The following is a 13,184-nucleotide window of genomic DNA, read 5'->3' as shown; positions in this document are numbered from 1 at the left end:
ATAAATACATAATTATATAAATTTGACAACAGCTTAGTGAACTATTTAAAATAGACAAGAGTTTATAGATAGTCATTTTTTCACAGTGGAAAATTCCTCACCACTAGATCTTTTACTTTTACCATTATGATATTGATGTAGCCAGGACGAAATGCCATAAATAAAATTGTAGCCAGTTTGTTGTTCTGATTTTAGAGCTTCTTTGGTCGAGTTGTTTGTTTGAGAAGGTGAGGGATGGTGCTAGCTTTAGCTGAAAAAAGCATCTCTGTGGATGATGGACTTCAAATGTAACTTGAAAAATTGGATGAATGGGGAAAAAATAGCAGATAGATAATTTAAGGATGACTAGACTAGAGAATGGATAACTTTGAGGGTGGAGAAATTGGTGGATGGCTTTGAACATTGAGAGATAATCACATGGATGACTGGAGGATCGATACTGTAGATATTAGGATAGTGTGACGGTTGGATATATAGATTTGTGCCTAGATAAATATATTTAGGATGAAAAGTGATTTATAGAAGGTTTGAGGTGGAGATATTAATGGGTAGATTTAAGGATAGAGAGCTGGTTGGATTGGCAGATTTGAAAATAGAGGAATAGGTGTTAATATACATTTGAGGAAAGAGATGAAGAGATGGGTGGATATATTTGAGGATATATTTGAGGTCTTAATAGTGGCTATAACAATATTATATATTTTTTTAATTATAGACATATTAAAGGAAGAATTCTCAGTTATTCTAACAAAACACAAACTCTGTCCTCTCCTTAATTAATAAATGTTAAACAAATATTCCAGCTAAGCAAAAATTGAAGTTTGCAGACCTAAAAAAAACAAACAAAATAAATAAAAAAAAAAAAACGAAAAACGTGATTGTTGCTAATGAGTTACTGTAGAGCAATACCTGGGGGTTGGACATATAGATTTTAGACAGCATTTGTTTGAAAACATCACATTTAAGATTAATTTCCCCTGCTGTCAATGTTGGAGATTTGCAGGATGGTGACAGGGCACAAGGTAAGGGCAAGTCCACAAGTGCACGTTACTACAGAGTGCCACAAAATGGCTTCGATTTGAGACGCAGCCACAGAGAGAGAAGAAGAAGAAGAAGAAAAAGTACTCGGCGCATGCGCAGTTGAATTTCTTTCCACCCAGGCCAGAGTCTGCGCCGTGTCTGTATCTGTGTCTGATAATCCAGCGAGATTTTAAAGGCTGTTGCGCACAAGAAACACATGATCCGATTAATATCAGACTCTCCCTCACCTGTAAGGACACCCAGATAAACACCCGGCGTGGAAAAGACGCTCATTTTTACTAAACCGAGTGTTGTTTGGGGAGGTGAGGGGGGGGATTTTTTGTGAGCTGAAGATGAGGTTGCCGGACTGCAGAAAGCGATGCGGGATGGATGGAGAGGATGGAGAAAAAGAGCTGGCTCTTCCTTTGAAAAACCCGTTTGTACACGAGTTAAGGTTTACACCACTCCAGACACTCAAGGTGAGCACTTGAGGGCTGTATATTGAGCTGTTCTACTGAGGCTTTTCCATGCAAAAGATGTGCAAAACTGTGCACCCTGCTTCATCACAGATTAGCCTTCCTGCCTGCTATACTACCTTATACACGTGCAAATAGCAGCATGTCTTTCTCCTTTTTTCTCTCTCTAAATAAAACAAAATATACGTATTATAAATCCAGTCCTCATTAAATCAGTGTTAACATTATTTGCATTGCTCTTTATGTTTAACTCCATTCAATTGGATTGCAATTTGCATCTTTCCTTCATGTCGTTTTTAATAATAAAAAAAAAATAATGCACACAGCAGTTTAGATTCAATAATATTTAGAATTTAAAGCAGAAATATTATTTGCGTTTGAGTTTTAAACACTGAATTCAACAGGCATTGTTAAGTGTTGGAGTTACTAATCTACATTTACTCTTCTTCGCGATTTTTTTGTTACGATGTGTGCTTTAATGGCAATGCACAAGATGAAGATGAAGACACATTTATTTATTTAGTTTCAAAACGCAACAGTTTTTTTTAACAACATTCAGTCGTTGTGGGCTTCATGCTAATTTTGAGCTAATTTGAGTTAGCTAGAGCGCGCCAACTCTTCTTTTTAATGCAATTATAATGCAGATTTATAATAGATTTTGAGGGTTTCAAATGATTTTTCTTTTCTCTGTAGGAAACCTTACTCGTTGCTGTTTTGTGCATTTCATCCCCCAGCTTATTTAAAATTGTGTTTACCGGTTTGACTCGGGGCCTTTTCTCGCCTCGACTAGCTTTACCGCTTTGCTAGCTAACGTTTGACCCCTTGTGTGTAAGCTGTTTAAGAGGATTTAAAAGCTAAATAAATCCCGACTTCGCAGCAAAACAGGAAGTTTTAGAAACGGGAAACAAAATCGTAGTCGGTTGTTTGTTCTGCTTTTAGAGCTTTTTTGCTTGTTTTTTTTTAGAAAGCGGAGATGTTGGTAGCTGTAGCTAAAAAAAATTAACTAGCATCTCTGTGGATGTTGGACTTTAAACTTGAAAGAGGGGATGGATGGAGAACTGGGTGGATGGATGAAAATGAAAGTGAATGAATACTCTTTTGGATGGAAACACCAGATGATGGGTAACTTCTGAGGGTAGAGAAGTTGATAGATGGTTGTGAAGATGGATAGATGGACACGTGGAGGAATGAAGGATAGATAATGTAGATTGATATGAGGATGGAGTGATGGTAAGATTATAGATGTGAGTGGATAGATACATTAAAAAATGGAATTGATAGAATGCTTTGAGGCTGCGATATTGTGTAGATTTGAGAATGGAGAGATGAATGGATTGATTTGAGAATGGGTAGATGGGTGGGTAGATATATTTGAGAACGTAGAGATGAATGGATCGATTTGAATATAGGGGACATCTTGGAAGATGGGGAGATGTGCATATAACTTTGGTTTGAGGATGGATCATGTGACAGATTTCATGTGTCCCCTTACCTTTTTTCAATGCTTTATTCTATAGGGTCCTTGCATTTATTTTAAAATCCTTTTTTTATGTTTTTATTATTATTATTTTTTACTTATTTAGATTTTCTTAGCTAATTTTATAAATAAACATCCAAAGTGTTTGGATAGATGGTGGATAGATTTGAGAATGGATAGATAGTGGATAGAATTGAATATAGGGGGCATCTTTGAAGATAGGTAGATGTGCATAAAACTTTGGTTTGAGGATGGATCATGTGGCAGGTTATATTTTTTCCCTCACTTTTTTCAGTGCTTTATTCTAACTATCCTTCGTGCCACGTTAAGCCATGTTTCATGCGGTGACGTGTCGACCACACAATTGCGCAATACGGCTTTTCATTCACGTCTCGCACATTACAGCAAACAAACAAAAGATCTGGGGCAGAGACAAAGCAACAGATCAACTTTCTAGGAACCTTTCATATTTCCCCCATGAAAAGAAAAAGAAAGGTTGTTAGTTTTTTCAAAAGGAACAAGGAGGAAAGGTGATTCCTGAAGCTTCAGGAAAGTGTAAATACGTGTCTAAACAATGAAGAGCTAGCAGCAAACACTGTAGTTGGCTTAAAGGGAGGGTGCAATATAACATTATCACACCTTCATAGGATACAGGATGTATCAAAATTTGCCTGCACTTACTAAATAAACATAAATGTTTTTTTTACAAAATTCATGAGACCATTTTAATAAATGCTACAAAGGTAAAAGCAAGCTGCTTCCTTTCACATACCATTACATTCTTTGCTATTAAAAAGGTTAGAAATATGTTTTTATAAAAAGGTGCATCTGTTCATCAGAAATCGAGAAATGTGAATAACTCTGTCTTTGATAGAATATATTTTTTAAAACAAATTATTGTAATGATATTTTGATTATGTTGTGTGTTTAATAATCTACTCTGAAGCTATGATTTGCTTTTAACAGAAGGCTGTCAGTCAGCTAGTGACACTTTTAAAGCCCGGCCGTTATCTTGAGTAAATTTACTTTAGAGATAACGGTGTCACTTCTATAGAGCCTTAGTGATAAGCGTCTTGAATAAACCGATAGTGTTTTCATACAGAGTCAAGCACTTAGTTTGGACCACTAGCCCAATGCACTCTATTCCTTTTCATTGATTTTTATTAAACACTAGAAATGCTTTTATTTTAATCCTTTCTCTGATTTTTTACAAGTTATTTCAAATTTCTAATCTTGTACATGTGCAATATTTATATTTAAAAAAAAAAGGACATATGTAATAATGTGTGTGGGTGTGTGTATACAGCTGGGTGTGATGACGCTGACCCTGTTTCCTGTGCGCCTCTTCTTTGCTGCGTTCATGATGCTATTGGCATGGCCCTTCGCCTTTATCGCCACCGTAGGACGCAGCGAAATCATTGTGGAGCATCAGTGCCTGTGGAGGAGGTGAACAAGAGCGCATGCATACACCCGCACAGTATTTTCTACACTTGTTCGATAACATCATAGCTTCCATGATGATGGCATCATACTCCTTTGCTGTCAACATGTTTCACAGCTGTAATGACTATTTACTTATAAATATTTACCTTGGTGTTCTGGATTACTCTGCTGCCCTTCAATAGTCTTTCTTTTTTCACTCTCTTTCTTCAGTTTAGTATTTTTATTTTTCCCATTCTCTAATGCATGCTTTTTAAATATATTTTCTTCAACGGTTATTATAATATTTTTGTGGATGCTGGTTGCTGTTGTCATGCAACTTTTTCAGATGTATTGTTTTCTTTTCGGTTCCTTGCAATTTTTTAAACACAAAAAATGTTTTCAACTCTATTTATTTATTTATTTATTTTTATTCTGTTTGTCTTTCCATTGCATTTTCTTTTTATTTTTGTATTGCCCGTTCATTTTTCTTTTTAGCTTTTCATACTTTTTCACAGATATACTGTAAAAAGGGATACAGATTTGAGATTACACCTAATCTGCTAGTTGATAAATATTTTCAGAGAAAAGCAGCTGGGTAATGTTTTAATTAGACTAAAATCTAAACTGGATGAATGAACACCCAAAGTAATGCAATTTAAATTATATCCTAGAACTGGACTTCACTGGACCTTCTCATTTATTCCTGTTGTGCTATGAGTGGTTTAGAAGTGTGTGTGGTTCATTGTTAAAAATGTAGATCTGCTGAACTTGCATGTGTGTGTGTGAGTCAATGACACAAACATAATAGTTTTTGTCCTCATCTGCATTTCCTTAGGGTGGTGGACGTCATTCTGCGCCTCATCATGCGGGCCATGTGGTTTGCAGGTGGCTTCCACTGGATCAGGGTCAAAGGTTGCCGGGCACTGCCTGCACAGGCACCCATCATCACCCTTGCACCACACTCGTCCTACTTTGACGCCATGCCTGTTACCATGACTATGGCTTCCATAGTCATGAAGGCTGAGAGCAAGGACATACCACTGTGGGGGAGTGAGTACGCATGCATGCACACAAGAAGTATCTGAGATTCCTCTCTCCCCTATAACCTGCAATAAATTAGTTTTTAATTTTTTTTGTGATGTTGCTAAACACTTGAATCTTATATGCAAATTGCTATTTGCTTTGGTAATATTACAAGCTTGGCTAGTAGTGCTGAACAGGTGGTTGTCATGGTTATGATAATATGCTAATATATGTAGAAGAAATACACATGTATAAAAAATATAGGTATGTTTGCCAATATGAATAAATTAGTGGGGGTTGCATTTTCATGAATATTCGTATCCATTTAATAAGAGTGATGAGAGCGTTGTTCCTCTAATATCTTAGTAATTACATTTTTGTAAGTCTCTTTTAAAATGTATTTTTATTTATTTATTTATTTTTTGTCTTAGCCCTGATAAAGTACATCCGGCCCGTATTTGTGTCGAGGTCGGATCAGGACTCGCGACGGAAAACAGTAGAGGAGATCAAACGCAGGGCTCAGTCTGGAGGGGTGTGGCCTCAGGTAGCTTGACTGTTCTTTTTCCCTCCCACTTAAAGCTTCAAACATGCACCCTAACGGGTTAAAAGTTTGTGTGATGTGATGGAATGCATTTTTGAAAAAGAGAGTATTGTTTATTATTAATAATAAAAAAAAAATTCAGTTTTGATTTTATGGTCTTATTATTCACAGATAATGATCTTTCCTGAGGGGACATGCACCAACAGGTCCTGTCTCATCACATTTAAACCAGGTGTGTGTGCGCGCGTGCATGCATGCATGTGTGCACTTTCTTCCTTCTATATCTACAGAACATTGAACACAAACAATGTTTACCTAATTACCTAATTATTCAATTGATACATTTTAAGTGTCGGGGAATTATTTATAATATGGCGTATTGAGCTAAAATATGCTCAAATGGTGAAAAGTAAATTAAAAGCTACAAAAAACAGGCCTCTGCCTTCAATTCTAATGCTTCTAATTATTTTATTTTTTGTTAGAACAATTAATAGAAAATACAGTTTAGATGTAAATCAGATCCATTCATCTGTTGGTTGCAGTGATGATTCCTTAGACTTTCAACAATTGACCATGAGATATTGTGCAAATCTCTGAGGGATAACCAAAAATATTTACTTAAAAAAAAAAAAACCCACAAAAGTGTTTCTTTTGGATGGAAGGATGAAATAACAGTATAATTGTATGCGAACAGAAATAACCAGTAGCAACTAATAGTTCTTATAATCGATAAATAAGTGTCTTTAACCTAACAAAATGTCAGTCTGTGGAGTTTTGCAAGGAACTTGTCATTGGTATCTGTTTATAATAGTTAGCTTAATATAAACAGCTAGCTAGTTGTAGTTGCTTTGTTTAGTAAATTGAGTGTAGTATTGATAAATGTCTTGTTAACTGTCACTGAGAATTGTAGTTAAACTATTAACACTATAACGACCTTATGAAATCAGCTATTTCTGCTTTGGTAATGATGTATTTATTGATATCTTTTGTGTTGTTTCTGTTCCACAGGTGCTTTTATTCCAGCAGTGCCTGTACAGCCGGTTGTTCTTCGTTACTTCAATCTGCTGGTAAAAAAGGGAGCGTTAAAATAAAAAAATAAATAAAAATAAAGCATCAAAATAAAAGACTAAAAATCATCTAACATGTTTGCGCATGTATTATTTGATAATTATTATATAATTAGTACACACTACATTGTTCAATGCTAATTATCATATAATATACTAATACTGATGCATAATGCTAAATATCGTAACATTTTAATAGATACTATGTATATTACATACCCAGTTAGTATGCTTGTATAGTATACAAAATATTTATAAAATAAATGCTATGTCTCTCTTTAGGACACGATAACTTGGACGTGGCAAGGTCCAGGAGCGTGAGTACCTGCTTTGTTTATTTATCAGAAATTATCAAATTGAAGATTTAATGTTTTAGTTGATGCGTGCAAAAACAGTTTATATTGATTTTAATGTTTAGTATGTATTTTAAATCTCAGGTTTAAGATTCTGTGGCTCACTCTTTGCCAACTCCATAATGATCTTGAGATTGAGGTAAGTACAGTATTGATGCATGTGTGTTTATCAGTTGATACCGTGTGAAAACTGATCATGCTGTCGTGGTGTTTCAGTTCCTCCCGATCTACACCCCCAGTGAGGAGGAGTCCAGGAACCCACAACTGTTTGCTCAGAATGTGCGCCGGATCATGGCCAAGTAAGACTGTGTGTTTGAGAGAAAGGGAGAGAGACATAGGCATTTTCTCTAATCATAGTCACATGTACAGGGTTCATGTGGTTTTGTGTGCGTGCACACTCAAGGACGCCTAAGTATTTTTAGGTTCATTTACTTTTTTTTTTTTTTTTTTTTCCCCTCTTCCTCTGTGTGTGTGTGTGAGAGGTGAAGTGTGTGTTGTATACTCTAAAAGGAAGTGTGATTTGTTTTTCTTCCTGTGTGTGTCCTTGTAAAGCTGGAGGGACAATTTGTGGCATGTTGCAGTTCAGTGCTATAGATTGTGTACTGGTGCTGGAGTGTGTCCTGCCACAGTTGCAGGTTAAGATGCAGATTAAGATTTGTAGATTTTCCTATACATTGAACAGAAATGCGGACGTGATTATCAGTGTTCAATAGAAACATGTTAGTTCCTGTTTATACTTGCATGTTAACAGTCCCCTTAGCAGCCTCTCTGTTTAGCTCTTTCAAAGTGAATAAGTTACATTGAAGCCAAAAAGACTTCTGTCTCAGTTCCATGTTCGTTCTGCCTTTAAATTATTTATATAAATAGCCTTCCTGACTGCTAGCTAAAATGTTAGCTTCCATGATTGTCTAAATGCAATGTTTTTACAAATGTTGAAAAAAAAAATATATATATTTTTTGTCGTATCCTAATCAATTACTCATGACAGTTTGGTCAAGTGACAGAGTTTATTTGTAGTCACACAGTATTTTATTATGATTTTCCATTTGAGGTAAATATCACTGAAGATTAAAATGTTCCACATTATATTGATATTTATATAAAACCAAGCTAAATTGTTAGCTTCAGTAATTAGCTAGCTGTCCTGAGGTAAATAATTATGATCTTGTTTTTAGTTTGACTTAACGAGTCTTTAACTATTAACTCTTTTAGGATTAGCAGTCATGCTATGTTTTTTTCTTATCAATTTTCCAATGATTCAGGATGGTTTTGGGGTGTTTATAGTGTTGTGCTTTTTATACCGTATTTTCCGGACTTTAAGACGCTACTTTTTTCCCACTCTTTGAACCCTGCGGCTTAAACACCGAATCGGCTAATTTATATATTTTTCCTGGGTTTTTTCCCGATAACATTAGACCAATGAAATTGCCGAACGGGTTCAGGTGAACCAATTAAATTCTTTATATTAAATCAAATGCGCTCCCACTGAATCGGGCCGCACCACATCATAAATATGGATGATGTTCCTCTGACGTAGGCTACTGTTTAGATACAAGCCGTGTAACAGACACTGTCTTTCGTTAAAGCCTGTGTTAAGTTCATTAGTTTCAGTGTAGGATCCTGTGGCTTATAGACAGGTGTGGCGTATTAATGTTAAAAAAAAAAAAAGCTTTGTCAAATTCAGTGGGTGTGGCTTATATTTGTGTGCGCTTAATAGTCCGGAAATTACGGTACATATCTGTGTGTATCGGTGGCATGGTTATAATTTTTGTTTTACTGAATCTCTCCCTCTGTTTGGCCAACACCTCTGAGGTATATGTCGATGTTTTGGATGGTTCTTTGTCTTTCTAATTAAATAAATTATGAGCCTCAGTTCCAGTTCCTGAAGGTTCCCTGGTAGTCTAGTGGTTAGGATGCGGCGCTCTCACCGCTGGGGCCTGGGTTCGATCCCCGTTCAGGGAACCAACCCCAGCCATTAGGGTTGCACAAGCCTTAGTGCCGGTCCCAAGCCCGGATAAATGGGGAGGGTTGCGTTAGGAAGTTCATCCAGCGTAAAAACATGTGCCAAATCAAACGTGGATGATCCGCTATGGCGACCCCTAATGGGAGAAGCCGAAAGAAAGATATTAGCCTCAGTTCTTGTGTGTGTTGCCTTACAACAGTGTGTTTTTTTTTTTTATTTTTTATTTTTTTTACTATTTTATTTTGTATAGTATATTATGTGATTTTGAATTCCTCTCTCTGTGTGCGTGCGTGCGTGCGTGTGTGCGTGCGTGTGTGCGTGCGTGTAGGGCGCTGCATGTCCCTGTGACTGATTACTCATTTGAGGATTGTCAGTTGGCCATGGCGGAGGGACAGCTCAGACTACCGGTGGACACAAGTATGCTCGAGTTTGCAAGACTCGTCCGGAGACTGGGGTAAGACACATGCGCACACATTTAATGACTCATTGATTTTGTATGGGGAATAAAAACATTTTCAAAGGTGCAATAAATTAAGGTTAATTTCACCACCCTGAAGCACTTAAGGTTGTAAACACAAGTGGTTTATTCCTCCTATAAAACACCATTTTACAACACATTGTGTGTTTAACTTCTGTTCTAAGCTTGCGTTATAGCAGCTATAAACTTTGATTTCTTTACCAGTCTCTGCTTTTCTCTCCCAAATACAACATAAAATGCCAGAAGTAAACAAATTGTTGGTTTTTACTAAGATAAATTTCTGTCTTGAAGATGATGGTAAACTTAGTTACAACTTTACTTCTGACTGATTCAAAGTGCTGACCAAGGAGACTTTTTTGTAGTACAATATTTTTTCTTGCAAAGAATTGCATTAATTTGTGGTTTTATAAAAAGAATGTATTGACTTTTGAGGAGTAAGGTTTTTAAATAGTAAAATAAAATGTTGAATCAGTTTACATTTTTAAAAACACTAATCCACCTGGTGCATTAATTTGTGTTCAGGCTGAAGCGTGAGAACAGTGAGATTGAGGATTACAGACGGAGGGCCCTTAAACTACAGGGAATGAAGCAGAATGTGGAGCAGTTTGCTCAGTTCCTGGAGCAGCCGCTGTCCCCTGTGCTGCGGGACATGTTCGCCCTGTTTGACGAGGTGGGACCTACATTTATTTACTTTTAATCTTCTGTGATCAGTAATTGGTGTGCTAATAGCATTCATTTCACTGACTTGTCACATTGTCTGCTGTCATTTAAGGAACAGAAACCTAGTTCACAACCATAAGACAAAATAAGTTGGTGCATATAAAGTAAAAAAAAAAAAAAAAAAAAAAAAAAAAAACTAAGTATTGATAAGTGTAGTTCTGGATTTCAATAAAATTAAAAGGGCTATTTTTTTTTTTTTAAATGAGCAGTTTATCTTAAAATAAAAAAAAAGGTTCTGTTTTTTTCTTTTCATTCAGTTAAAAAAATACATTTTTCTTGAATACAAATGTGCTCTTAAAAATAAATAAATAAAACACTATTTATGCAAAAAGCAACTTTCATTAAAATTAATATTTTTATCAAAAATAAAAAGTACAATTATTTCTTTATTCCAAATTTTGAATCCCTGCTTAAGACTTTCGAAATTTTTTATTTGACCAAATAAAACTGCGTACTTTTATACATAAAAAAAAGCTCAATGTAGTTTTGTCCAGAGATCTGATTATACTATAGGGGTGTAACGGTACACACATTCGTACTGGAATATTCCGGTACAGGCCTTTCGGTTTGGTGCACACGTGCCGAATGCAATACTTTTACTTGCGGAACAGAGTTAAAAGCGGAGTACCCTCAGGAACATATTAAGTAGCAGACAGCAAGTTTGGTTTGTCTCCGCCTCGCATTTTCAGCGCATTTTTTTATTTTTTTTTATATTAATAAAATTAAACTTAAAAACAGATGGTATTTAAAAAAAAAAAAAAAAAAAAAAAACTAGAGTTAACGCAGTCACTGTGGCTACTTACTCCGAAACTGAAAATAAGATTTGTTTAGCGAATACACAAATGCTAAAGAAATTCTTGAAGCTGGACATTAAACGCAAAAGAATCCAGATCACTAGCGTTTTATGTCCAGCTTCAAGAATTAATTTTAAAAGGAGTAAATCCTGACAATTCAGCATATTGAGGGAGTGAAAGAATGACGGATGGAAGGATTGAAGAAATTTGATAAAATATGCTGAAATAAGATTTTCTGATTTTGTCTAATTGCCTAATAAAAGAGGGGAAAAAACAAAAAAAAAATTTTAATGTTGAAGCTTTAAACATGAAGTTTTTCTTTGATTGAATGAAATCTGACTAATGTGCATTGGCATTTCTTGGGCATCTTAAGCATGACGAGGGCTTAATGGACGTGCGTGAGCTTGTCATCGCCTTTTCCGTAGTGTGCAGACCCACCAAAACTTTGGAGACCATCAAACTCGCTTTTACGGTGAGTGTATTTTTTTTTTCAAAATGCAGTTGATAGCGTTTTTATCATTGCGGTGTTGACATTTACCCACGTACACATTTTGGCAGGACAGGCCCTGATCATTGTAGACAAAATATAGTGACTTCTTATTTGAGACATTTTAATCTCTATGGTTTTGGGCTCAGATGTTTGAGGATGAGCAAAATGGAGGAGTGACTGAGGAGGAACTGGAATGTATCCTGCATACAGCTCTGGGAGTGACCGAGCTCAAAGTGTCAAGACTTTTCCATGCCGTTGACGTAATAAACGCCGGAAAAGTGACGTTTGGTAAGAAAATGTCACTTCTTTAGGGAGAGTGTATTTTCCCAGGGTGTTAATTTTTTAAGTGAGCTTCAAGTTAGACTGGGTGGAACTAATATCCTAATAGCAAATTCTAGATTCATGCCAGTTTGAAGCACAAATGAATTGTGAGAACTGGATATAGTAGAATAATGGAATTGTCGAATCATGAATGAAAAAATAAACACAGGTTGTTGTTTGAAGATTTGCAATATTCATGCAGCTATAATTCTAAATCCAAATTTGATTCAAGTTGTAGTTTTTTTACATTAATAAAATAGAAAAATGCACGATTTACTAAACTGTATATACTATACTATTAATACTACCATGTATTTGCTTAAAATACAGTGTTAACTCTTTTTGATGTAACTATTTAGCTATTAATTGTTTAATGTTGCCATGTTGTGCTCTATTACTCCTTATAAACAACCTTAGAACATTAGAAAAGTTACTTCAAATATTCTGAAGTAGAAAGAAATAGCTTTATAATTTTTTAATTATAAAAATGATTAATATTTTCCCCATTAAAACTTTAATGGCAGAGATGTTCAGGAGTTTTGCTGAGCAGCAGCCTGATTTTGCAGAGGAGTTTCTCTATGCTGAGAACACGGGCTTCTTCAGCAACTTCCTTTCATCTGGCATCGCTTCGAATGGATTTTGCCCTGACTTCTCCCCCAACGAGCACCAGAAGAAGGTCAAATAAAGAACATCAGGTCCTGGATGGAAAAACAGCCAGTTTTTTTATTTCTTTTTTTTTCTCCTCCCTGCATCCTCCCCACACCCCCAAATCCACCCCTTTTTTTCCCTTTTAATCAAACCTCTTCTGAAGGGTTGATTTTATTGCATCCAACAACCAATGAAAGGATCTCTTAAAAACATGTTTAACGATTACCAAAATCCAGAAAGGAAAAAAACACAAATTGAATATATTAAATTTTTAGCTAGCAATTTTTTTTTGTTGTTGGTCATGGTCACTAAAATATCTTTGAAGGAAATACATTTGTTTTTTATTAATCATCCTAGTTATGTTTCTGAGAACTGTTGTAGCCAGCATTTT

General features: G+C 35.6%; 1 protein-coding gene across 1 annotated transcript in view; it reads left to right on the top strand.

Moving 5' to 3' along the window:
- Positions 1-1,125: 1,125 nt before the first annotated feature.
- Positions 1,126-13,184, top strand: part of LOC310717635 (lysophosphatidylcholine acyltransferase 1) — a 12,225-nt gene continuing 166 nt past the window's right edge. The window contains exons 1-14 of the mRNA XM_083525979.1: positions 1,126-1,499; positions 4,280-4,419; positions 5,231-5,445; positions 5,850-5,962; positions 6,131-6,191; positions 6,968-7,026; positions 7,309-7,343; positions 7,464-7,518; positions 7,596-7,678; positions 9,671-9,796; positions 10,343-10,490; positions 11,708-11,806; positions 11,971-12,112; positions 12,670-13,184. The exon at positions 12,670-13,184 is cut by the window's right edge and continues 166 nt beyond it. Of these exons, the coding sequence (XP_083382105.1) occupies positions 1,374-1,499; positions 4,280-4,419; positions 5,231-5,445; positions 5,850-5,962; positions 6,131-6,191; positions 6,968-7,026; positions 7,309-7,343; positions 7,464-7,518; positions 7,596-7,678; positions 9,671-9,796; positions 10,343-10,490; positions 11,708-11,806; positions 11,971-12,112; positions 12,670-12,830 (1,563 nt within the window). The 5' untranslated portion in view covers positions 1,126-1,373 and the 3' untranslated portion in view covers positions 12,831-13,184. The remainder of the gene's footprint in view (positions 1,500-4,279; positions 4,420-5,230; positions 5,446-5,849; positions 5,963-6,130; positions 6,192-6,967; positions 7,027-7,308; positions 7,344-7,463; positions 7,519-7,595; positions 7,679-9,670; positions 9,797-10,342; positions 10,491-11,707; positions 11,807-11,970; positions 12,113-12,669) is intronic.

Source organism: Silurus aristotelis (genome assembly GCF_946808225.1).
Source record: "Silurus aristotelis genome assembly, chromosome: 1".
In the NCBI taxonomy this organism is placed as follows: Eukaryota; Metazoa; Chordata; class Actinopteri; order Siluriformes; family Siluridae; genus Silurus; species Silurus aristotelis.
The sequence above is the reverse complement of the archived record's forward strand: the minus strand, read 5'-3'. Positions and strand labels throughout refer to the sequence as shown.